Raw genomic sequence first — 24,302 nt, 5'->3', positions numbered from 1 at the left:
TACCTGACAGACCTGCACAGTTTCATGAAACAAGAGTCATCAGAAAGATGACATATCCCCCCGGCAGCTGTCTGTAAAGTAACCACTAGTAAATGTGCAATTCTGTATGTAATGAGTCAACAGTTGAATGTTCTTTTAGAAGCATACATTGTTTACCCACTGAATGGTTTTCGAATTCTGGCCCGGAAACGACCCCGTTCCCCAATAGAGTCTAGGTCCAACTTCTTTCCATAAAAATTGTAAAAAATAAAAATTCGTAAAAAAATAACTATCAAAAGGCATCACTTCAGTATGTGCCTGATAGCTTTGCCAAGTTTCGATCAAATACACTGAATGGTTTTCGAATTCTGCCCCGGAAACGAACCCCATCCCCAATTGAGTCTATGTCCAACTTCATTCCATAAAAATTTTAAAAAATATAAATTAGAAAAATCCCAAAATATCAAAAGGCACCACTTCAGTAAGTGCGTGATAACTTTGCCAAGTTTCGATCAAATACACTGAATGGTTTTCGAATTCTGCCCCGGAAAAGGAAATGATTACGTACGGACGGACAGACGGACGGACAGACTGGCTGATCACTATATCCCCCCGCATTATATGCCGGGGGGGATAAAAATATTGAACGGTTTATGAGTTATGCTCCGGAAAGGAACCCTACCCTCACAGAACCTAAGTCCATCTTGTTGCCATGGAAACTCAAAAAATAAAATTTTCTAAAATTTCTAAATAGCAAAAGGCAAGCGAAACGTGACGGACGGACAGACTTCATTGGGCGGGGGATAATAATAGCCAGAAAAGAAAATGCAGAAACATTCACAAGCTGTAGAGTTTGGGCAGGGAAACCAATCCCTGCTTGTTTGAGACAAAGTCCAAATTGTTTCCATGGAAACACAAGAAAAATTGAAAATTGAAAAATATGAAAAGGCAATAGTTGAGCATGCGGTCATTGCACATGTGTAGTTTTGTGCAAAAATATGCATTAGTTTTGAGAGTAATGGCCGGAAACAAAGTCAAGAATGGTTTAATGCTAAATCCAAATTGTTTCAATAAACATATAAAAACAATAATTTAGAAAAAAATCGAAAAAGCACTAGGCACTCGATAAGCTGCATTCGTCGCCCCTCGCCCCTTTCCGTAACCTGCAAGAAGACTCGTCCCCCTATCGGTGAATGTTATGTGCGAAAATACGACAAACCAATCTGAATGTGCTAATGATTTCAAGTTCTTCATCAAAGAATCCCTCAAAAATAATTTCTGTTTTTACATATGTCTTACATCTAAAAATATACCCAAGACACAGTTAAATGTGTTCAATCATACTGTATAATTTCGCATGTCCTGATGTGCTTTTAATTGCATCTGAAATATAAATGATATATGGGGAAATGTATGTGAACCATTGCGCAACGAGTTGACAATTGTTTTAGGTATGCCCGTTTGCGCTCAGACGGAACCTGGTCGCAAAAATAGCCATGAGAGGGGCACAAGTCGCTATTCGGCTGGTCCCGGAATAACACAAGTTGGTCACGAATGGTTAAGCTGATGAGCAATGCAGTTGCCATGTTTAATTGAAAAACATTGTAACAAGAAAACTATATCAGAGTTCATGTTTTAATTTTTCTTTTTGTACCAGTTCATTTCTTCTGTTCTGGTATAGAATAACTAGATGCTCATCAGGTTTTATACGTTTGTTCTGAAGTTCTGTCCATGACTTCTCTAGTTGGTGAACACTGTCTGCCCACTTGATTCTCCGCCTCGTCAAGTCCAATTCAAATTCATTACTGGACATAATGGCACATCCATCTTTCCCACATAAACTTGACTGCATCGATTTATCCAGTTTGGGTAAAAACGTAACACCCGTTTTTCTTTCCAAATCATCTACACTCACTTCAAAATCCTGTAGTTTATGACTCGATATTGGCTTGTTTGGGACAATAAATGCACCAACGTATTTCTTATGTGAGTCATTGTCATTTTCTGCAACAATGACCTTGAACAGATGGGTTGGAACAGCGACCTGACTCTTTCCAATCACCTGAAAGTAAACTAGGTATATTACTCGCAGTTTGTTTAACGCCGCACTCAGCAATATTCCAGCTACATGACTAAATAATCAAGTCTGGACCAGACAATCCAGTGACTGACGTCATGCGCACCGATCTGCGCTATTGGGACTGATGACATGCATTAACTAATGAAGATGTACGTGTTCTAATACTTACAAAGTGAAAACAATCCATTCCAGCGATAACAATAGGAAGAACACAATTGCTGGGAACATTCATATACACAGTTACCCTCCTTGAAATTGGATCATTCACACACTTCAGGCCATCGCTTCATATTTGTTTGCTTGTTGTTTAACGCCAAATTCAGCAATATTCCAGCTATTTGACGTCAGTCTATAAACAATCGAGTGATTGACATCATGCGCATCGATCCACACAATTGGGATAAGATGACATGTATCAACCAAGTCAGCGAGCCTCACCACCCGATCCCGTTAATCGCCTATTACAACAAGCATAGTCGTACCGCTTCATAATTCCAGACATTCCAGAATTGTCAAAAATGCATAGCTGGGATCATCTGTCGCACGATTCGTTTGTATTTCCGTTTATTTTTTCATATATGATCCTTAAATATTCCATGTCCAACGGTAGTCAAATACTGAATTCCAGTATTTTATTCATCAAGGAATACATTTCAGAGAGGCCATTTCCAAGGTTGATTGGAAACAACTGTTTATTTGGTTACATACAAGTTTGAACAACAACAACAAAAAAGACACCACCCACACTATTTTTTCAAAAAACAATTCTAAGACTAATTCTTATTTTTTAAAGCTTTATGTCTCACACTAATAATACAGACCCTCATATCAAAAATTAAATGTTATATATCAATTCAATGTCAACATCACAATTAATGATTCAAGATGCCAGCTGCAGTTTAAACTCCACAGCAGAATGACCTAAATTTTAAATAAACACATGATTGACGTAGCTATTTATTCCTGTTTATTTCAACCGACCTTGTGTGGAAAAGCTGGAATAAATCTGTCAAACATGATATTTAAAAAGTGTGGCCTTACTAGCCCACATGAAGATAAAATGACCTTGTAATGTTAAAACATGGGGAAATCAAGAAATTTGAATGAGCCCGCAGGAATTTGTACTAGCCCAAGGCTAGCAGGCCAGTGTTAAGTTTTAACCCTGCCTAGTGCTTATTATAGATGGGGATTTCTTTGCTTGAACTGAATGAAAACAAATATTACATAGGCTGTCTTAACCTTGATTTTGTTTGTTTTATCAGAGTGAGTGAGAGAGTGAGTTGGGTTTAACACCGTTTTCAACAACATTCAAGTTATTTCAGCTGATGTCTTAATGTGGGGGGAAAGCCCAAAGTGATGCAGGTCTCAGACATTTAGCACTTTGGGGAAACCCACGAGCCAGGGTATGGTGCTGACAAACCTAGAAACATAATCGGGGTGAACCGGGAATCGAACCCACAACCATAGCTTTCAGGCACGACAAAGTGATGCACCCTTGCCCCCCTGGGCCACCCATGCCCCCTGTTTTTAAAGTAGAAAGGAGAGTTTATACCAGGGATCCAGAAATCGGTCTGTGTGTCGGACTTGTCCGATGCTGACTGCAAATACTTTTAACTTGAAGGTTTCTACTAATTGGGTTATTACATTTTTCATTGGGTAACCAATATTTATTCCCTCATCTATTCATCATTCTATTGGGTTTTTCCCAAAATGAGTAAGCATTTTAAGATTTAAAAAAAAGTGAAATAAAGTTTTAGATGTATATATAACGGTTCTTAATATAGGCTTGACTCGGAAAGTAAATTAGCTCGTAATTGTGTTTCAGGAATAAGCTCCATTGTACGCATGCTGAAAAAGCTTCATTGGGTATTTATGCGTGCTGTTTTCGAACAATTGAGTTTTTCTTTTAATGCATGCGTTTCTGTACGCAAGTAAATTGAAAGTAATTGGATTTTGAATAGTTTTGGGGGGTATTTTACGAAAATACGAAGATTTTCTGTAGCTCTGAGAAATGTCAGTTAAATCAATGCACATGCTAAAACTGAGAAAAGCTTAAGTTTGAAACAGAGATACTCTTTTGTTTGTAAAAAGCGACTATGCTTGTCATAAGAGGCAACTAACAGGATCGGGTGGTCAGGCTCACTGACTTGGTTGAAGCATGTCATCGATCCCAATCGTGTGGATTGATGCTCGTGATATCAATCACTGGATTGTCTGGTCCAGACTCGATTATTTACAGACTGCCGTCATATACCTGCAATATTGCCAAGTGCGGCATAAAACAACAAACAAACAAACATCTTTTGTGTGTAGAACATAACTGAAAGGTCACAACAATAGTAACGACCACTTACTTCATAGGTCACATACAGTTTTCCATCCTCCGCAACCTCTGGCAAGGTCACAGGCCCACTGATGACACGCACGTCCTTGAATTTCTTGGTGAGGTCGCGACAGTACATCTCAAATCTATTCCAGAAGCCACTATTGTTATCTATGTCTTGGGGCAGGATGTTGGTCAGGTAGAACGTGTCACTCATGGACCGCTGTAGGGCAGATACAAATACACATCACACAAAACATGATGCACTTTGATTTGGTTGGTTGGTTTGTTGTTTAACGCCGCACTCAGCAATATTCCAGCTATATGACTGCGGTCTGTAAATAATCAAGTCTGGACCAGACAATCCAGTGATTGACATCATGAGCATCGATCCACGCAATTGGGATCTATGACATGCATCAACCAAGTCAGCAAGCCTGACCACCCAATCCCGTTTGTCGCCTTTTACGACAAGCATAGTCACCTTTTACGGCAAGCATGGGTTGCTGAAGACCTATTCTACCCCGGAATTTTCACGGGTCTGATGCACTTTGAGATCTGGACACTTACTACCACACTTGGCGCCACCAGCAGGAGCATCATTCAACAGACAGCGACAGAATCTTCAAGGAAAAACTACCACCGAACATGCGGGTTGGAATTGGTCTTCAGCAAACCCATGCTTGTCATTAAAGGCGACCAACGGGATCAGGTGGTCAGGCTCGCTGACTTGGTTGATGCATGTCATCGTATCCCAATTGCGTGGATCGATGCTAATGAATTTAATCACTGGTACGTCCAGTGGTCGTATCTCAGTGGGCTAGCTAGTATAGTAAAACCAGCATTAGTCAGGACAAGTACAAGCAGACACACCCATCTTGGGTGACCTCCTCTAAGGTCAAGGTCACCAGAGATCATGTTATCAAACATGGTCAAAATTTCAAAATATTTCAGATTAATTCATGAAAAATTGAAGGTTTTTGCAATCAGTTCAGATGAACTAACTTAACACTCGCCGACTTGGTTGATGCATGTCATCGTATCCCAACTGCAAATCACTGGATTGTCTGGTCCAGATTCCATTATTTACAGACCGCCATCATATAACTGGAATATTGCTAAGCGTGAGTGAGTGAGTGAGTGAGTGAGAGTGGTTTCACGTCGTTTTTAGCTATCACGGCGGGGAAACCAGAAATGGGCTTCACACATTGTACCCATACAAACCTAGAAACATAGTCAGAGCAAAGGGGCATTCAAACCCACAATCATAGGTTCCTGGTGTGCTCAAGGGATGCAACTCTGCACAGGCGACTGGGCCACCCATGCACCCACCTTTTATAAACACAGAATAAATCAGAGGAAACGGAAAAGGGTCTTATGAATCTCCAGAAAATGAAGTGGGCAAACTTTCGTATCTATTGAAACTGCTTAAATTATATATCCAGCCCAGGGTGGCATTTACCAAGCTTCAAGACAGCCATTTTTGTTTTTCCATAACAACTTATGGACGCCATGTTTCAAAGGAAGGATGTCTTGACAGTTAAGATCTACATTCTCATAAGTTTTTGAATTTAGAAAATGAAGATGGCCAGGCAACCATCTTGAATTTGAACTTTTCAGGCTTAAATCCGACCTGAGACGGTTGAGTGAGTGAGATTTTACGCCGCTTATAGCAATATTCCAGCAATATCACAGCGGGGGGGGGGGGGGACACCAGAAATGGGCTTCACACATTGTACCCATGTCAGGAATCGAACCAGGGTCTTAGACATGAAGAGCGAACGCTTTAACCACTAGGCTACCCGAAAGCCCCCCGAGAAGGTTAAACAATTTGGAGGTTTATGATTGCGTGACCTTACGATATTCCCTTTGCCTCCTGCTATAGGGTTGGATGTGGGTAGTTGTGGGAAACTCCACAGGAACATTTTAGTCATTTCAGTCGTCTTTTGGGAAGAGATGAGGTGAGGTGAAATGGGGTTTAACGTCGCGTCCAAGATTATTGCACTTATATAGTGACGTGCATGCACGTGTGTTTGTGGCTACTTGTACTAGTCCGGACTGATGCCGATTTATAGTGCTAGACCACTGAGATACCATGCCGCAGTTTAACATGAATACCCCACTCAGACACAGTATACTGACTACGAGCCGACCAGTCCTTGTTTTAGCCCCTTAATGCCAAGCCCCAGACAGGGTAACAACAAGTACCATCTTTTAACGTCTTTAGGTATGACGCGGCCGGGGATCGAAGCCCGAACCTTTCGCTCTCTGGGCGGATGCTCTACCACTAGACCACAGAGGCGGTCCCTTTTAGGAAGAAAGACAAAATGATAAAAGATTATAAAGTTTTTACTGTACTTTATGAGCAAACATGGAGTCTTACCTGGTCATACTTATAATTGCCGGCAGGTGCCATGTGACCGCGGGACCAGCCACTGTGCCAGAAGTCATCGTTGGTGGCGGAAAACCTGCTCTCTAAGTCCAGGTCGGGCAGAAACCGGGACTTCTTCCGATTGGCTGAACCTGGCATGGAGTGAGTGAGTGAGTGAGTGAGTGAGCGAGCAAGTGAACATTGTTTGAAGTGGCACTGAACAATATTCCAGCTATATGATGGCGGTCTGTAAATAATCAAGACTGGACCAGAAAATCCAGTGATCGACATCATGAGCATCGAGTGAATGGGTTTGGTTTAACGTCGCATTAAATAGTATTTCAGTTTTATAAGCTTGATGTGGGAGGAAAGCCCAATGTTGCCATATTGTACGAGGGCTGGCTAAAAAGTTCTGAGCCAAACTACAAAGGATGTCTAGTACACCATCAACTGTTTGCATGTACTACGTACAACACTCTCCATGCTTACAGGCTGCAACTGAACCAAAGCCACAACCAGGCAGCATATTTCTCCAGGCATTAAAGGGACTAGGTATTCTACTGGTGGACTACATCAAAAGGTCAATATTTGATCTGCTGAGGCCACTGCCACCCTTACTCTGGCTGGTTGAGAAAAGCAAACCATCTCACCGTTTACAGCCCACCCCCCAATTCGTTGGTTGGTTGGTTGGTTTGTTTGTTGTTTAACGCCGCACTCAGCAATATTCCAGCTATATGACGGCGGTCTGTAAATAATCGTGGCGTCTGTCTGGACTTGCAGGTGTGATCAGTGATGACATAAGTGAGTAGAACTCTTGTCTTGACCCCAGCAGTATCAATTCACAGGATGTAATTAGTGTTTGAATGACATTGTTTATGTACTTGTTACAAGTGCTGCTCAATAAGCAGTGATGTGGAATACATAGTTGTTTGTTTTCAGCATATGTCTAAGTTGGTATTTCTGCTATCCAAAATGTCTTATTGTTGATATAAATGCGATGTTTAATAATGCGAGCAAAGACCACTCGCATTTTATTCACGCTCGTGTTAATTTCACTTGTACAGTACCTGCTGCACTACCATATGTCATCACATGACCCACCTGTCAGTTTCCCTCGGTGGAGATGCTCTGCAACCCATACAGGAATCTTCCTGGCCTGGTCGTATGCTAGCACATGGTCGCTATAGGAACGGATGGCTGGCCCTCTGTCTGGAATACCGTACTTCAATATCTCCCGAGTCTTCTCCAGTTTGGCCACATCCTCTGCAAGAGAGTGTGTAGGGTTTAACAACATTGAACCATACTTCAGTTCTGAAACTGGCCAAGGGACATAACTCTCAATGGCTTGACAGTAATGAGATGAGGGATAATGGGGATGAGATATATAGCTTATGATGGTGTCCTGGCTGGCTAGTGCCATTTTCAATGAATTCAGCAGATGCACAAAATTTGGAATTATTTTTTGACAAGCGAACATCTTAACAGGTATGACCAAATGTACACAGCAATAATGTCTGTTGTTTTAGCATGCAGTTAACATGGTTATTCTGTTTTATTTTAATACATTGAATAAACTGACACATCATATTATATGTAAAGCCTGACATTCACTGGTTTGCTTTGAGTAAAAATGGTCCATTTTGAAGGAATCAGCTGGTCACTGGTAAGCTTCCAAAACATCTGACTCAGCGAGTGAGTCAAATTTAACAGGTAGGATGGCATCTCAGTTTTGTTTGTTTTGTTGTTACTGTAAAACGTGAAATTAATGCGTCTCCAAAAGAATGCCACCGCTGGCCCCTAGCCAAAAATGCGATTCAATATGAATGCGACACCCCCTCCTCTCAAGCATCAGTGGATTTATATCTAAACAAAATGTCCTCTGTCAGGCTTACTGGAGAATCCTCACCTTAATCCAACCTTACATTAATCCAATCACACACCAAATAGCACCGCTTATTAGCGCTGAGTAGAGTACTTCAGCTAAAACAATACGTGCACGCTGGCTCGTGTCGGCCTTTGACGCAGTCGCAAAGTGCAAAGACACTGTGTTGGGTGGTGTCTGTCTGGACTTGCAGTTGTGATCAGTGATGATATGAGTGAGTAGAACGCTTGTCTTGACCCCAGCAGTGACAATTCACAGGATGTAATAAGTGTTTGAATGACATTGTTTATATACTTGTAACATTTTTTACTACAAGTGCTGCAGAATAAACAGTGATGTGGAATACATAGTTGTTTGTTTTCAGCGTATGTCTAAGTTGGTATTTCTGCTATCAAAAATGTCTTATTGTTGATATAAATGCGATGTTTAATAATGCGAGCAAAGACCACTCGCATTTTTCACATTTAGTTCATGCTCGCGTTAATATCAGGGATTGACATCATGAACATCGATCCATGACAGGCATCAACCAAGTCACCTGATCCTGTTAGTCGCCTTTTCCGATAAGCATAGTCGCCTTTTTCGGCAAGCATGGGTTGCTGAAGACCTATTCTACACCTGTATCTCAGTAATAGGAGTGGGTTACATCCTGATGTAGGGGGAATGCCCCAAGTGATGCAGGTCTTAGACCTTTACCACTTTGGTGAAATAGTTGGTGATGACAAACGTAGATACTTTAATTGCTGTGATCGGGGATTCCATCCCATCATTATAGGTTTCTGGCACGACTAAGAGATGTTAACTCTGCACGGAGATTTGTGGCACCTTTGAGGGAGGGGTATTCATGAAGAGTGACGGCAAATTATTTTTTTTGTGGGGGGGGGGGGGGGGGGGGGGGGGCTGCATCAGTTCTATTTTTTAAGGCACTTCCTAATTAATATTGGGAGATAGGGAGGGGGTGTTACGGAAAGATGTTACAAAAAATCAGCGTCAACGAAGTCTTAGTCGGTGGGAGCGCGTGATCATACGCCGTAAAAAAGGCCGAAAGCCGCAATGGGTCAAGGCACGACTCAATTCGGACCCCATCGCGGCTCCCGGTTATAAAAAAGGCATGCATACCCAGTAAGGCATGGTCCACAGACTCGAGAACATCAGACTTTCTCGGCGTGACATCTAACAACGAGTACAACGCACAACAAGTGACTGATGCAACTGTTCCCGACAAAAATCCCTTGGTGAAAGACATGGCAGACTATATAACAACAAACACACGCTGGATATACTAGGCTCTGTCTCTACTCGGCGCAACGCGCAGTTGAACTACATGTAGCAAGCTCCACACCGCGATGCTTTGTTCACCAAGACAGGTGGTGGCCGATGTGTCGTAAGCTTGACGACACTAAACATGGCATTCAGTGGCAGTTATAAAATTATTATCCCTCACAATAAACAGTTATAGTGAACTGTAAGCTGGAAGGGCAAATGTGAAATAGAGAATCTCACCCTCGTGTCTTTTGATATCAAATATATCAACAAGAGTTAATAAAAGTGGGAAAACTCCGAGGCTTGCCGAGGATTTTTTTCCACTTTTATCAACGAGTGTTGATATATTTGATATCAAAAGACACGAGGGTGAGATTTTATTTATCATCCAACATCATTCTTCCAACTTTTTCAGTTTGTAGACAGTAATAAACAGTGTCTAAGTGTTAAAAGTACTGCTAACAGCTTCAGTAGCAGAGCCATTAGTGATGTCATTTGATTGTGACGTCATGGTAACCAATGATGTCACAATGGTCTGCAAAGCATTGTGATGCAATTTCATTGCAGCGATATCTACAGTGTAGATATCGCTTGATCTCACCCAAGCGATATCTCCTGTGAGAGCCAGTTTTGGATGATAAACCTGTGTTACCTCGCGGAAATACTGCATAAAACTCAAATTACATCGCATACACAGAAGAGAATCTACACACTTGTGAAATCTTCGGGAAAATGTATGTTCTTTGGTATCACCTGATGTCACTCTACGTACTTTCTTTTCACTGAAGTTCACTGAAAGTTAGGTACATCCTAAATATCGCTTTTGTCTAAATCGCCATTCACAACAGGAATGTACTGCGGCAGGCCTTAGATCTACGAGGCCCTTCATTTTCAAATCAGAATATCTGAGTGAGTGAGTGAGTATGGTTTTACGCTGCTTTTAGCAATATTCCAGCAATATCACAGCTGGGGACACCAGAAATGGGCTTCACACATTGTACCCATGTCGGGAATCAAACCCGGGTCTTCGGCGTGACGAGCGAACGCTTTAACCACTAAGCTACCCGACCGCCCCCAGAATATCTGAGAATCCGAGAACGCGTCACATCAGCAAACACTTATATTTTTGTGAGTGAGTGAATTGGTTGGGTTTAACGCCGCTTTTAACAGTATATTCCTGTTATATCACGGCGTGTCAGCTTTACTCGGAGGAAAGCCAGACACCTATTACATCCCAACTATTTCCTCCTACATTTCAGAATCAGATGTCAAACTGACTTTGTCACTAGTACAACGGGTGTAGATAAAATCAAGCGAAATACATCAGGTATGAAAACAAAGGCTGTGCCCGGAAAACCGTACAGCCAAATGCAGATTTTACATTGTGCAGCATTTTCTTCCATTTTGAGAGATCCGTTCGTCTGAAGCATGCATTACTAAGCATCACGTTAATGAGAATATCTACTGGACGAACATCGTAGAAGGGTATTAAATAAATACATTACATTGAGTTGGTAAATTGAAAAGACATTGTCGAGGTGGGGCGTAACGCCATGACTGACGAAAAAGCACGCACAACCGCGACGGTATTTATCTACATAGAGAATCTCACCCGAGTGTCTTTTGATATCAAATATATCAACACGAGTTGATAAAAGTGGAAAAATTCCAAGGCTTGCCCATTTCGGGTTTTATTTTATTCTCAAGCTGTGAACAATTTCAAAGAAAAGTGACACAATCTAAACAAGGCGCCTAAAACAAAAGAGACAACAACGAACAGGTATACCCAAGCCCAATACAACCCAAAGCCAAAGTCCAACTTCAACCCAAAGCCAACCCCAACATCAACCCAAAGACAAAGCCCAACTTCAACCCAAAGCCAAAGCCCAACATCAACCCAAAGACAAAGCCCAACTTCAACCCAAAGCCAAAGCCCAACTTCAACCCAAAGCCAAAGTCAAACTTCAACCCAAAGCCAAAGCCCAACTTCAACCCAAAGCCAAAGCCCAACTTCAACCCAAAGCCAAAGCCCAACTTCAACCCAAAGCTAAAGCCCAACATCAACCCAAAGCCAAAGCCCAACTTCAACCCAAAGCCGAAGCCCAACTTCAACCCAAAGCCAAAGCCCCACTTCAACCCAAAGCCAAAGTCCAACTTCAACCCAACTTCAACGCCCAACTTCAACCCAAAGCCAAAGCCCAACTTCAACCCAAAGCCAAAGCCCAACTTCAACCCAACTTCAACGCCCAACTTCAATCCAAAGCCAAAGCCCAACTTCAACCCAAAGCCAAAGCCCAACTTCAACCCAATGGCATTGAAAGCATATATAAGCCCGGCAACTTGGTAAGCTAACATGAGGTGCTATGGGCTTCCCTAAGAAACTAAGCAAGCTTTGCCAGGGCCGCGCTGCAAGCCACGAATCGCTTAGAGAAGCAAATTAAGCGCTCATCCCGGGGCCTGCAACAGTTCGAAGCGCTTGCACACCCTTCCAAAATGGCGGCTCAACTACGGTTGATTTCCTTGACGTTATGAAGAACATAATAGAAGAGGCTCGATGACGAGCTGATGAAATTTATGACTACTTTGAAGATGTGGAGCAGAATGAGGATGATGGGGTGTTAGCTGGCTTTGCTCATTTCCTCGTTGATCTAGTCAAGAATTTCCTGTTCCGCTGTCAAAGCCAGTCGCCATTTTGGTTTGAGAAGGAAGCGACCTTAGCCAGCGATTGTTTCGCTTGCAAACGGAAACATGAAGCGGAACAAGAAATTCTTGACTGGATCAATTGTAAGACCAACATCACAGAACAATCTATCTGTAAACGTCTTTTAGCTTTTACGTATCTATAATAGCTAAAAGCGACAAAACCCTTTCCATATTCATAAGAAATCTCTGCTAAAAGCAGATGTACGATTCCGACTATATCATGATCATATGTTCATGAATCACTATCAAATAGTAATGATACCAGGTGTTCGTGAAAAGGTGATAGAATCCTGCCCCGCCGGTAGCACCCGTAACAAACACACGCAAAGGCAAGTTAATTGTTCACCTGAAAAAACACGGGAACGGACATCCATTTGAAGCAATACTCTTACGTGATGGACGTTTACTGCATGAAGACAGTGACTTTGATCGATCATCCCAGCAATGGTGTCGCAGGGATTTACCGAAGCCTGTGTAATTGTGATTCCTGGGGACTCGGTATTGAATTTGGGGAGCCCCGGGCATATATTCGGGTAACAGCTAAATGACCACTGTACCAAAAGGCAAAAAAATATACAAATTATGTGTGAGGCCTTTTGATTGTTTCGGAAAGGGATTTTCTTGTTTGAAACGGAATTTAATGACTGAGTAAAGAAATCCGACATGAAATGATCGAACATTGATACAGAAGTATACAAATCAAACTTATATTTTTAATTTAATCATCCCAGCATCCATATCCCTGTGTGTCCAATGGATATTATTTGCGTCCATTCATAATTGTTATGCGTACGGGGCGCAATATTTTGCCCCCGGTAAAACCCTGGTGTCTCTACAAATTTGGATACCAGAATTCTGATCCGAGTCTAAACATCGTTGCCATGTAAACCATAACATGATATTATTTACTATTACTTAATTAAGATTTTTTATAACTCATTTATTAATGCATCATCGTGACCTCAGAGTTTTGCTTATCATGCCAGTGAGGGTTTCTCTGGGATATGCATGTTGTTTTGTTGTATTGAAAATTATGTTAATAGGTTTGACATTATCGTGGTAATATTGTTTATAAATAGTTTTATTATTTTGAAAATATCCCAGAAAGAAAAAGGTGAGCTACATAACTTTGTGCATGTCGCAGTATATTTGCATATATCTTTGTAAAACGGATAATTAATCTTAGCTCCTTTCCGTAACTCCAGCTTGTTTCCCCTTTTCGCCATAATGTCTGAGTGAATTCGGTTTTACGCCGCTTTTAGCAATATTCCAGCAATATCACGGCGCCCGACAGCAGAAATGGGCTTCATACAATATACCCATGTGGGTTTGTTTGTTTGTTTGTTATTTAACGATGTATTCAGGAATATTCAGGTCGACTAACTGACAACATTGCATATGCCAGTTAAGTAAGGGAGTTGGTTTTAACGCTACTTGAACAGTATTACGGTCATATCACGGCGTGTCAGCTTAGTGGGGGATGAAAACCCAAAGTGATGCAGGTCTCATACATTTACCACATTGGTAAACCAACTAGCAGGGCGTTGAGAAACATCGAAACATAATCGTTGCGAACCGGGATTCGAACCAACGATCATAGGTTTCTGGCATGCCTAAGGAATTCTGCACAGCTAATTGCGGCGCCTTAGATGACTGGGCCATCCATGCCCCTGAATGTGATAAAGATTGTTTGTTGTTTAACGCCGCACTCAGCAGTATCTCAGCTATATGACGGCGGTCTGTAAATTATCGAGTGTGGACCAGACAATCCATGCATGATTGACATAATGAACATCGATCTACGCAATTGGGATACGATGACATGCATCAGCCAAGTCACCGAGCCTGACCAGTGACCACCCGATCCCGTTATTCACCTCTTACGACAAGCATGGGTTGCCGAAGACCTATTCTAACCCGGTTTCCAGCTAAATGAAGGCGGTATGTCAATAATCGAAACTGGACCAGACAATCCAGTGATTAACATCATGAGCATCGATCCACACCATTGGTTGGTTGGTTGGTTGGTTGGTTTGTTGTTTAACGCCGTACTCAGCAATATTCCAGTTATATGACGGCGGTCTGTAAATAATCGAGACTTGACCAGACAGTCCAGTGATGGACATCATGCATGAGCATCGATCCACGCAATTGGGTTCGATGACACGCACCGACCAAGTCAGCGAGCCTGACCACCCGATCCCGTTAGTCGCCTCTTACGACAAGCATAGTCGCCTTTTACGGAAAGTATGCCCCCCCCCCCCCCCCCCCCCCATTTTCCTCTCCTTTAAATTGGCTCACAATATGTAAATTCTAGGCGACCGACTATATGAATTTCGTTGATGGTTATTATTGATATCTTATCTTGAAAACCAATAAATTTGCTCTTTTCGGCATAAATTAAAAAACATGTCAAACATGTTAGGGGTCATGTGGTTGCAAGTTCATTTCCTACCCTAGTCTTCATCGAAACTATATTTTTACAAAAAATATATTCAGCCACAGATTACCTTTCACAAACTGCTGCAGGAGTGAGTGAGTATGGCTTTACGCCGCTTTAAGCAATATTCTAGCAATACCAATATAAATGGGCTTCACACATTGTACCCATGTCGGGAATCGAACCCGGGTCTACGGCATGACGAGCGAACGCTTAACCACTTGGCTACCGACCGCAACCCCAACTGTTGCAGGAATGAGTGATGGTTAAATAGCTATAATCAAATTTAACAACAGTTCTTTCAATAATTTTCCATTACATAAAAAGACAACTCGGTATACTGTCCTTTGACCCTCAGTAAATACGTTTTTAGTCGTCTGGTACTCTATATATAGTGTTCATAATTCTTTGATAATTTTCTTTTCATAATCATCATTATGATTAAAATGCATTAAAATGTTAAGGGGCTTGGCAACTCATGTTCGACCATCCACTGTATTACATCTCCATTCTATTATGATGAATACCGCTAAAAAATACCATTTATTATTACGAAATAATAGCGAAATTTGGAACAAAATCCAAGCCATATTACGGAGAGGGGCGTCAAAATCGGCTCTACATGGTGTACCAATGTTGTGAATTGATGAGACGAGTCAACGCTTTAACCTCGCTAGACAAACCCCACCGCCAATGGCTTTGTCGGTTAAGATTATTTATATAAACAAATGTCAAATCGGTTAGAAGTGTTGTATATTTCATGCAGGTGTTCACCAGAATAGTCACGTGATGTCAAGGTTACGAGTTAAGCCAATCCGGAAACACTTCCGTTGCACGAGTTTTTCCTGCGCGTAATCCAGACTCCTTGGATCGAAGCAGACGACGCTCACTTTATCAAATGCACCGGTGCATGTTAAATTAATTTCAACAAGTTGTTTAGAATTCATTTTAAATCGAGATTACAATGGGCATAGACCCCTATTTCACATGTTTATATTATTCACGCGTTACTTTGAACGCTGCGTTTACAACTTTGGTGTGTCATGTGCATTATGAAGACCTTTCACGAAGAAACATTTTTCAGTTTGATTTCCTGCCCTGTCGTATGTTTTCACTGTGGAGAGGACGCTGAACAAAACGACATGGTAAGTGCAGCAATATGTAATTATACAATCTGTTGGTGAACAAATAATTATGTAAAGGAATAATCGCTGTGGCTGTAACGATTCGCAGATGATGTAATGTTATATTCGATACAAACAGCACCAGGGCACCAGGTCGGTAACAGCGTTTCTCTGTCTCTGTTTAGTAACAGTAGCGATAGTTTTAACATGGTTTCCCCATACCACACCAGTGATGTAAACTAGAGAAAACAGTTTTGTTGCCGTCATAACGGCTTCCTCAACACAATTATGCAGTGGTAATATACCATTTCTAAACTCCACCCGTATACGAACAAGTGGTATATTATTTTGCAGTATTTTTATCCCCCGGCATATAATGCGGGGGGATATAGCGATCAGCCAGTCTGTCTGTCTGTCCGCCCTTCCGTCTGTCCGTCCGTAATCATTTCCTTTTCCGAGGCAGAACGCGAAAACAATTCAGTGTATTTGATCGAAACTTTGCAAATCTATCAGTCGCATACTGAAGTTGTACCTTTTGCTATTTAGAAATTTTAGAAATTTATATTTTTTACGTTTCCATCGCAACAAGTTGGACTTAGGTTCTGTAAGGGTGGTGTTCGTTTCCGGAACGTAACTCAAAAACCGTTAAATACTTTCTTACAAAACTTTGCATGTCTACCAGGCACATACTGAACTGGTGCCTTTTGCTATTTAGGAATTTTATACATTTTTATTTTTTAACGTTTCCATGGTAACAAGTTGGACTTAGGTTCTATAAGGGTGGTGTTCGTTTCCGGAGCATAACTCAAAACCCATTCAAAACTTTCTAACAAAACTTTGCATGTCTATCAGACTCATGCTGAACTGGTACCTTTTGCTTTTTAGGAATTTTAGACATTTTTATTTTTTACGTTTCCATAGCAACAAGTTGGACTTAGGTTCTGTAAGGGTGGTGTTCGTTCCCGGAGCGTAACTCAAAAACTGTTAAATACTTTCTTACAAAACTTTGCATGTCTACCAGGCACATACTGAACTGGTGCCTTTTACTGGTTTCCATGGCCGGCAACAAGTTGGATTTAAGTTTTAATATAGGGTGGTTTCAATTATGGAGTATAACAAATAAACTGTTAAATATTTCCTTGCCAAACATTGCATGTCTATATATAAAGCACATACTGAACAGGTGCCATTTGATATTAAGGAGTTTTAGAAATGATTATTTTAGAATTTCCATTGCAACTATTTTGACATGGGCTATGAGAAATGTTGGGTCAGTTACCTGGTTTGGGACCATAACGTGTTAAAATGGGCGGGGGATATAGATGACTTCGGTGACTATACACTTGTTCAGTTATTGTTTCTTGTAATTTGTCATTTGTTTGCATAAAAAAAACAACAGAAGACACACTTATTTTATTTTCCATTTCATATGGATGCCACCATGGTGGATCTTTTGTTGGTAAACAATGTATGCTTCTTCAAGAACATTAAACTCTTGACTCATTACATACAGAATAGCACATTTACTTGTGGTTACTTTACAGACAGCTGGCGGGGGGATATATCATCTTTCTGATGAATCTTGTTTAGATAATGAATGAATCAATGAATGAATTAATATATATGTTTTTACACCGCTTTTAGCAATATTCCAGCAATATAACGGCGGGGGACTCCAGAAATGGGCTTCACACATTGTACCCATGTCGGGATTCGAACCCGCGCGTGCACACTTTACACACACCGAAGTAATTTTTTCAATAAATTTTCACAAGGAGAATTTTGTCCAACGCCTCCACACATTGGCCAACAACATATGCATACACACAGAGGATTTGCTGCGAAATGACCGTTTTAACCATTCATTGCAGCTCTGTCTTGTCCAGCTCCGCTATGAAAGGTGTACTAACACCAATACATGCTGTTTTCCTTGTGAAACCTGCAAACTGTTGGTTTAATATCAATTAAACTTAGCAATAATTGCAATAAAAACGAGTTTAGCTCCATCGATTAAGCAGTCTTACTCCGACGAGGGTATAGTTGTTTGGTCCGCTGTAAGCAACGCAAACTTAGCACCAGTGTCTAAATAGGGAGGGGTAAGATTAGGTGTCACTTTTTCCTCCGGAATTTGTATCAACAAATCTTCTCAAGGTGAGACTTTGCTAAACTCCTGCACCCATTGACCGACATCTACAAGCATACAAAGATTTATAAAAAAAAAAAGAATTTAGATTCAATATATATGGCAATTGGTTTGTTTGGAATTTCGTTTTGTTAAAGATTAATCTAAAATATTTGCTGTATATTATAATGAAATTTGAAATTGCCGAGAATACTGTCGATGCATTAAATGGCCTCAAGAGTAAAGCTAGATTGTTTTTATATTTTGATGTATGGAGCTCGAACAGAAGTTTGTTATTGATAGTGATATAAAGATCAGTTGTCAAGGTCATCAGTTTTTTTGCAGTGTGTACACTGATCACTGTGGTGTTCAGTTGCAGAGTTTAGATCTGCAATGGCTCTGTGAATTCTTGAACTTATTTTGTCTAAATGGGTCGAGTTAGAAAATACTGTGCCATTTAGTGATACTTTTAGTGTGAAGGGATTTATGTCCATATAGATTTACAATTTGGAATATAAATTTTGAAATTAGATGCTATTTTATATTAATGTTCTGATCCTCTTGCTAAGTTTAAGAGTTCTCGAGTAAGCGGAGGTAGATAATAGGTCAGATAATAAAAGTTATGTGTTGAGTAAGGTTCCAGTTCTTGCCCTCAGGGCTACCTTTAGGGATTACTTAAGAATGGACTTTCACTTTGTGTGAGTTCACTGAAGTATGAACCTTCATAGAGTGTGGTCCAGACTGAATGAACAATGAACGTCGGGGCCCGACTGGCGCCAGCAATGGCGGCGGGTATGGTGGCTGCGTGGGGTATGTTCCCGTGTTGTTTCAGGTGAACAATTAACTTGCCTTTGCATGTGTTTGTGACGTGTGTCACCGGTGGTGCAGGATACGCTCACCTTTTCTCGAACACCTGGTATCATCACTATTCTCGAGTGATTCATAAACACATGCCCATGAATAAGTCAGAATCGTACAATCGACTCTGCTTTTAGCAGAGATTTCTATTGAATGTGGTAAGGGTATATTGTCGTTTTTATTTATTTGAAGAAGAATGGGGGCAGGACTTTGTTGGATTGTGGTAGGGTCGGAGGCTTCAGATGGAGACTATAGAGGTGGAGGTTGAAAGCTGAAGGCGAGCCCGACGTTGTGCTGATGTAGATGCCGGGATGTTGCTGTCGCTGTCGCTGATAGTACTTGCTACGGCCAATTAATACCATGAAATAATGTGAATGAATGAATCATAATGAGTGCGTCTTTTAATGTTTTGGCTCCAGCTCAGATGCGTGAAACCCTAACATGATCAGTTCGTCTCGTATTTTTTAGCTTCATTTTGGACATCCCACTTCCTACAATAACGTATAATTGTAAATTGTAAATTGAACAATAATGTATTAGTTCCGTTTTAGATGCGCCATTTCCTATTAAGATGAGTTGTACTTTAAGTGTTTTAGCTCAAGTTGAGATTCATCTAGATCCCTTAGACAATGTAGATACAGACATTGTCGTTTTCAATTTTATGGTTATTGAAATGAATTGGTCTTATAATGTGTCAGTATCAGTTGAGGCGCCCCATTTTTTATTAAGATGAGTGTATCTTTTTTAGCTCCAGCTAAGACGCATTACTTCTATAATAATGAGCTAGTTTTTTTGCGAAACGATCGTAGACCTAAAATTATCGTAAAGTTATCATAAAGTTATCGTGGGCTGTCGTAGCCTATTTTCGAAACTATCGTAGCCCAAAGACATCGTAAGATTGTCGTTAATCAGATAGCCCAATACCTGTCGTAAGTTTATGTTATCTTCATCCAAGATGGCGGCATACTTTGGCATAGATATTTTTCAAACAAATAATCTGCTTTACGTTCAAAGATTGACATTTCATTTTGCTAAACTGTGTGATTCAAATTGACACTTCGAAAATACACGAAGAACGCATCGAAGATCACGTTAGAAATCTTAATCGCGACAGCGATCCACATAACTATGGAGTTGGTAGCTTACAATATATTTCTATCCGAGTCCATGCTGAAGAAGTGTGAAACAACATATCCTTTGGATAATTTGGGAAGGATTAAAACGGAAGGTGTCGGCAGGCTCTATAGTAATGACCGTGACCTTATTGATAACTCAGGGGCAGCTAGTCTTATTGATTTAACAAGGAAGTGCATGTGATCAAATATGCGTATGGTGTATTTATATAAAGAGTATATTTCATGTTTTTCCAGGAAAAGTAATTGTATTTGGTTTCGTTTTCAAAGCAACACCTAGATTATCTATATTACTGTAAGACAAATATTTGACAAGTGATTAAATATTGTCCATTGAATAATTGCATTCTTTAAAAACAGGTGATTAACGACATAGATGTGTTCCATTAAATATAGCAAATTATTGATATTTTGAGAGCAAAAGTTAAGAAGTAACATATTTTGAACATTGTCAAAAATTCACTTTCCAACACATTTTCGCAGAAAATGTGTATTGAATGAAATTTACTGAACAATATAAAATAGACATTTTCACCACAATAATCTTTGAATTTCGCATTAAAATAATAATTGATGTTGGTCTTTCTAAAATTTAAGTGTACATTTACCCGTTTTATATTCACAAAATATATATACTTAAGACCATTCAAACAATAATACCATTGAAAAGGAAAGGGTCACCAGACAAATACTTTTAATTGACCCTCAGCAATGCTTTCAGACAAGCCAAGCGTCATCGAACTACGTTGTGGAATAGATTTTACACATTGACAATGTAGATATTTAGCTCCTCATCCAGATTTAAATCAAATCAGACAAATCAGTTTATTATCTCTACTTAATTTAAACGGATAGAAAAGGACTACATTATATGTATGTTTACGTGAACTCGTGGCGTCTTCCATGAGACAACATAACTTGACAATTCCTAAATTATCTCCCGTTGTGAACGAAAGTGTCACTTTCAAATTTTGATAAGAATTATGGATCAAGATAGGTTAAAAAAAATTACATCATCTGAATACAAATAGCTTGATATTGTATTTGAGTCCTTTGTTTATTCGTGAAATATATGGGATACGTAAATAACGAAAGAACCTTACATTGTCATTATAACATGCTCGTGGGTGCGCTGCTTCCTGAACAATATTTGTTTTGAGTGTTTCAAGGTATAATGTTAGTGATTTCTCTATTAACTTGACTTTTGACATAAACACAAAAATAAGCAGTATTGTGAAGCTGACCCTATTCGATCATAGGTCTCATTGTCATTTAGAATAACCTCCCTTACTTTGGTCCTTGACTTTGTACGCGATGTGTTTACATAAAGCTCTGCTCTCTCGCGAGAGTATCATTAGAAGGGAAAATAGTGAAGTGTCTCTTTTGCACATTATTTCAATTCTAATAACTACAATGTGGTAACACTACACTTATTGATTATAACATTTATTGGGTTTGAGAAATGCCTTTGCATAGAACAGCGTAGATTCCCGACATGGGTACAATGTGTGAAGCCCATTTCTGGTGTCCCCGGCCGTGATATTGCTGGAATATTGCTAAAAGCGGCGTAAAACCATATTCACTCACTCCCTTTGTATGTCACACGAATGCTTTTTGTGTTCGGGTAGTCATGGTATCATTTATCATAAGAACAAAACGTCTACACGTTGGACATATGTAGCACCGAACGGACTGTCACTCATAAAGTTGCGTGTTAAACAGTGTGACCTGACAATGTGATTATGAATTTCGTGTCACTTCTCTTTGTTGTTGTTATTGTCAGCAGCTGGGACATACCCATGACATCACTGCACAACACCCCGCTTTTTCACTAACACAAATGAGTTCTTTGAAAGGAATCGTAACTTTATACGATCTGCGACATATTCAAGATAGTTTCGAAAATGTATCTGATCTTAAACTTGAGATATCTTATCTTTGAACGTAAGTTGTTAAAATTAATCGTATGTAAGATCGCTTCGAAAATTTAGTCCGTGGTTTCTAATGTTTCAGCCCCAGTTGTGACGCCTCATTTCATATAATGAGTTGGTCTCATATGTTTCAGCTCCGATTGTGATGAACCATTTCCTATAATGAGTTGGTCTCATGTTTCAGCTCCAGTTGTGAGCACCATTTCATATTATTCGGCCTCTTATGTTTCAGGTCCAGTTGTGAGCACCACTTCATATAAAGAGTTGGTCTCCAATGTTTCAGATCCAGTTGTGACGCGCCACTTAAAACTGGTATGAGCTGGGGTTTTTTATGATTTTGGTTCCAGTTGAGACGCATCACTTAGACGAAGCAGATTATTTTTCCAGACAGAATCATTTTTTCAATAATACGGTGTAAACTCGGTGCTACCTTAACTCCAAATAGTTTCCAAAGTGACGGTGACTTTGAGTGAATGTAAGCATGTCCTTCTATAATTTTAAGTTATACCTAGACGACCAAGGTGCCTGGACATGGGTTACACATTGCAACTGTCCGTGGTCATGTGGGCTCCATTCTGAGAAAGCCATGCTATGCTGGACTTTCTCTGTGAAGAATGTGGTCAGTAGATATAGGGGTGTATTTTGCTGGTCCGAATGTTCCGAGTAGTGGAGAAAGTATAACCTTCCGCATTCATGGTGAAGTGTAAGAATGAGTTGCGGGTGCTGTCCACACCCAATGATACCCCAGTTACCGTAGAAAGGCAGTTGTAGTGTCAGCTGAGGTCGTCTGGAAGTCTGATCTCTAGAGCTCATATACTGATAGATATTAAAAAGCTCCAAGCTTCGGGTTAAAATGAAGAGATACGCTGTCTCCGTTTGACCATTAATTTAGCACAATCGCCGGTGCAAAGATTTGGAGTTATGGACCTCTGTGGTGTGTACCCGTTCCGGCAAGTAACTTTTGTAGAGGTTTATAGCGAATTGGGTCTCACTACCAAAGGATCATTGTTAAAACAAAATCAAGACTCTATAGTCTATATTGAAATGTACCACCTCCACTAACAATGATTTAGTCTTTTAATGTTGCGCAAAATCCAATTATAATGAGTTGTTCTTTCAATGGTTCAGATCAATTCGAGAAGCGCCACTTCCTGGTATAGTGAGTTGGTCTCTTATGCTTCAGCTCCGGTTGTGATATGCCACTTCATATGACCTGGTCTCTTGTTTTTCAGCTCAAGTTGTGATGCACCACTTCATGGATTAATTTGGTCTCATTTGTTTCAGCTCCGGTTGTGACACGCCACTTCATTTGATTTGGTCTCTAGTTTTTCAGCTGCAGTTGTGATGCACCACTTCATATAATGAGTTGTTCTCTTTTGTTTCATCTCCAGTTACGATGCACCACTTAATATAATGACTTGGTATCTAATGTTTCAGCTACAGGTGTGACGCGCCACTTCATATAATGAGTTGGTCCCTAATGTTTCAGCTCGATTTGTGACACAACACTTCATATAATGAGTTGGTCTCTAATGTTTCAGCTGTGATTGTGATGTGACACTTCATGAGTTAGTCTCGATTGTTTCATCTCCAGTTGTGACTCGCCACGTCAGATACGTTGGTCTCCAATGTTTCAGCTCCACTTGTAAGCAACACTTCATATAATGAGTTGGGTCTCTAATGTTTCAGCTCCAGTTGTAAGCACCACTTCCTATAATGAGTTGGTCTCCAATGTTTCAGCTACAGGTGTGACGCGCCACTTCAGATACGTTGGCCTCCAATGTTTCAGCTCCAGTTGTAAGCACTTCCTATAATGAGTTGGTCTCCAAGGTTTCAGCTACAGGTGTGACGCCCCACTTCAGATACGTTGGCCTCCAATGTTTCAGCTCCAGTTGTAAGCACTTCCTATAATGAGTTGGTCTCCAAGGTTTCAGCTACAGGTGTGATGCGCAACTTCCTATATTTTGTTGGTCTCTTATGTTTCAGCTACAGGTGTGAGCACAACTTCATATTAGTTGGTCTCCAATGTTTCAGCTCCAGTTGTAACCACTTCTTCATATAATGAGTTGGTTTCTAATGTTTCAGCTCCAGTT

At 40.4% G+C, this 24,302-nt stretch overlaps 2 protein-coding genes across 2 annotated transcripts; one reads left to right on the top strand and one right to left on the bottom strand.

Moving 5' to 3' along the window:
- Positions 1-1,532: 1,532 nt before the first annotated feature.
- Positions 1,533-9,943, bottom strand: LOC124117123 (nuclease EXOG, mitochondrial-like). The gene is made up of 5 exons (XM_046478857.2): positions 9,755-9,943; positions 7,855-8,016; positions 6,766-6,905; positions 4,414-4,605; positions 1,533-2,041 (listed from the first exon to the last, which is right to left on the bottom strand). Exons 1-5 carry the CDS (start codon positions 9,879-9,881, stop codon positions 1,601-1,603), a joined length of 1,062 nt encoding a protein of 353 aa, XP_046334813.2. The 5' UTR covers positions 9,882-9,943; the 3' UTR covers positions 1,533-1,600.
- A 38-nt stretch (positions 9,944-9,981) lies between these two features.
- LOC124117100 (circumsporozoite protein-like) lies at positions 9,982-23,453 on the top strand. The gene is made up of 5 exons (XM_048385659.1): positions 9,982-10,019; positions 11,663-12,209; positions 12,499-12,682; positions 22,394-22,401; positions 23,442-23,453. Exons 1-5 carry the CDS (start codon positions 9,982-9,984, stop codon positions 23,451-23,453), a joined length of 789 nt encoding a protein of 262 aa, XP_048241616.1.
- The last annotated feature ends 849 nt before the right edge of the window (positions 23,454-24,302 follow it).

The sequence above is a fragment of the Haliotis rufescens genome, unplaced genomic scaffold (assembly GCF_023055435.1).
Source record: "Haliotis rufescens isolate VD_foot unplaced genomic scaffold, xgHalRufe1.0.p SCAF_10, whole genome shotgun sequence".
Classification (NCBI taxonomy): Eukaryota; Metazoa; Mollusca; class Gastropoda; order Lepetellida; family Haliotidae; genus Haliotis; species Haliotis rufescens.
This window is presented reverse-complemented; position numbering and strand designations above follow the sequence as displayed.

Bases quoted from the DNA above. Each gene is read 5' to 3' on its own strand.
- LOC124117123 (XM_046478857.2), bottom strand. From the start codon at position 9,881: ATGTCTTTCACCAAGGGATTTTTGTCGGGAACAGTTGCATCAGTCACT. The intron at 8,017-9,754 runs GTATGCATGCCT...ACTCTCTTGCAG, and splicing joins TGTGGACCATGCCTTACTGG to AGGATGTGGCCAAACTGGAG. The intron at 6,906-7,854 runs GTGGGTCATGTG...ACTCCATGCCAG, and splicing joins CCACCGAGGGAAACTGACAG to GTTCAGCCAATCGGAAGAAG.
- LOC124117100 (XM_048385659.1), top strand. From the start codon at position 9,982: ATGCTTTGTTCACCAAGACAGGTGGTGGCCGATGTGTC. The intron at 10,020-11,662 runs GTAAGCTTGACG...CTAAAACAAAAG, and splicing joins CAGGTGGTGGCCGATGTGTC to AGACAACAACGAACAGGTAT. The intron at 12,210-12,498 runs GCATTGAAAGCA...GATGTGGAGCAG, and splicing joins AGCCCAACTTCAACCCAATG to AATGAGGATGATGGGGTGTT.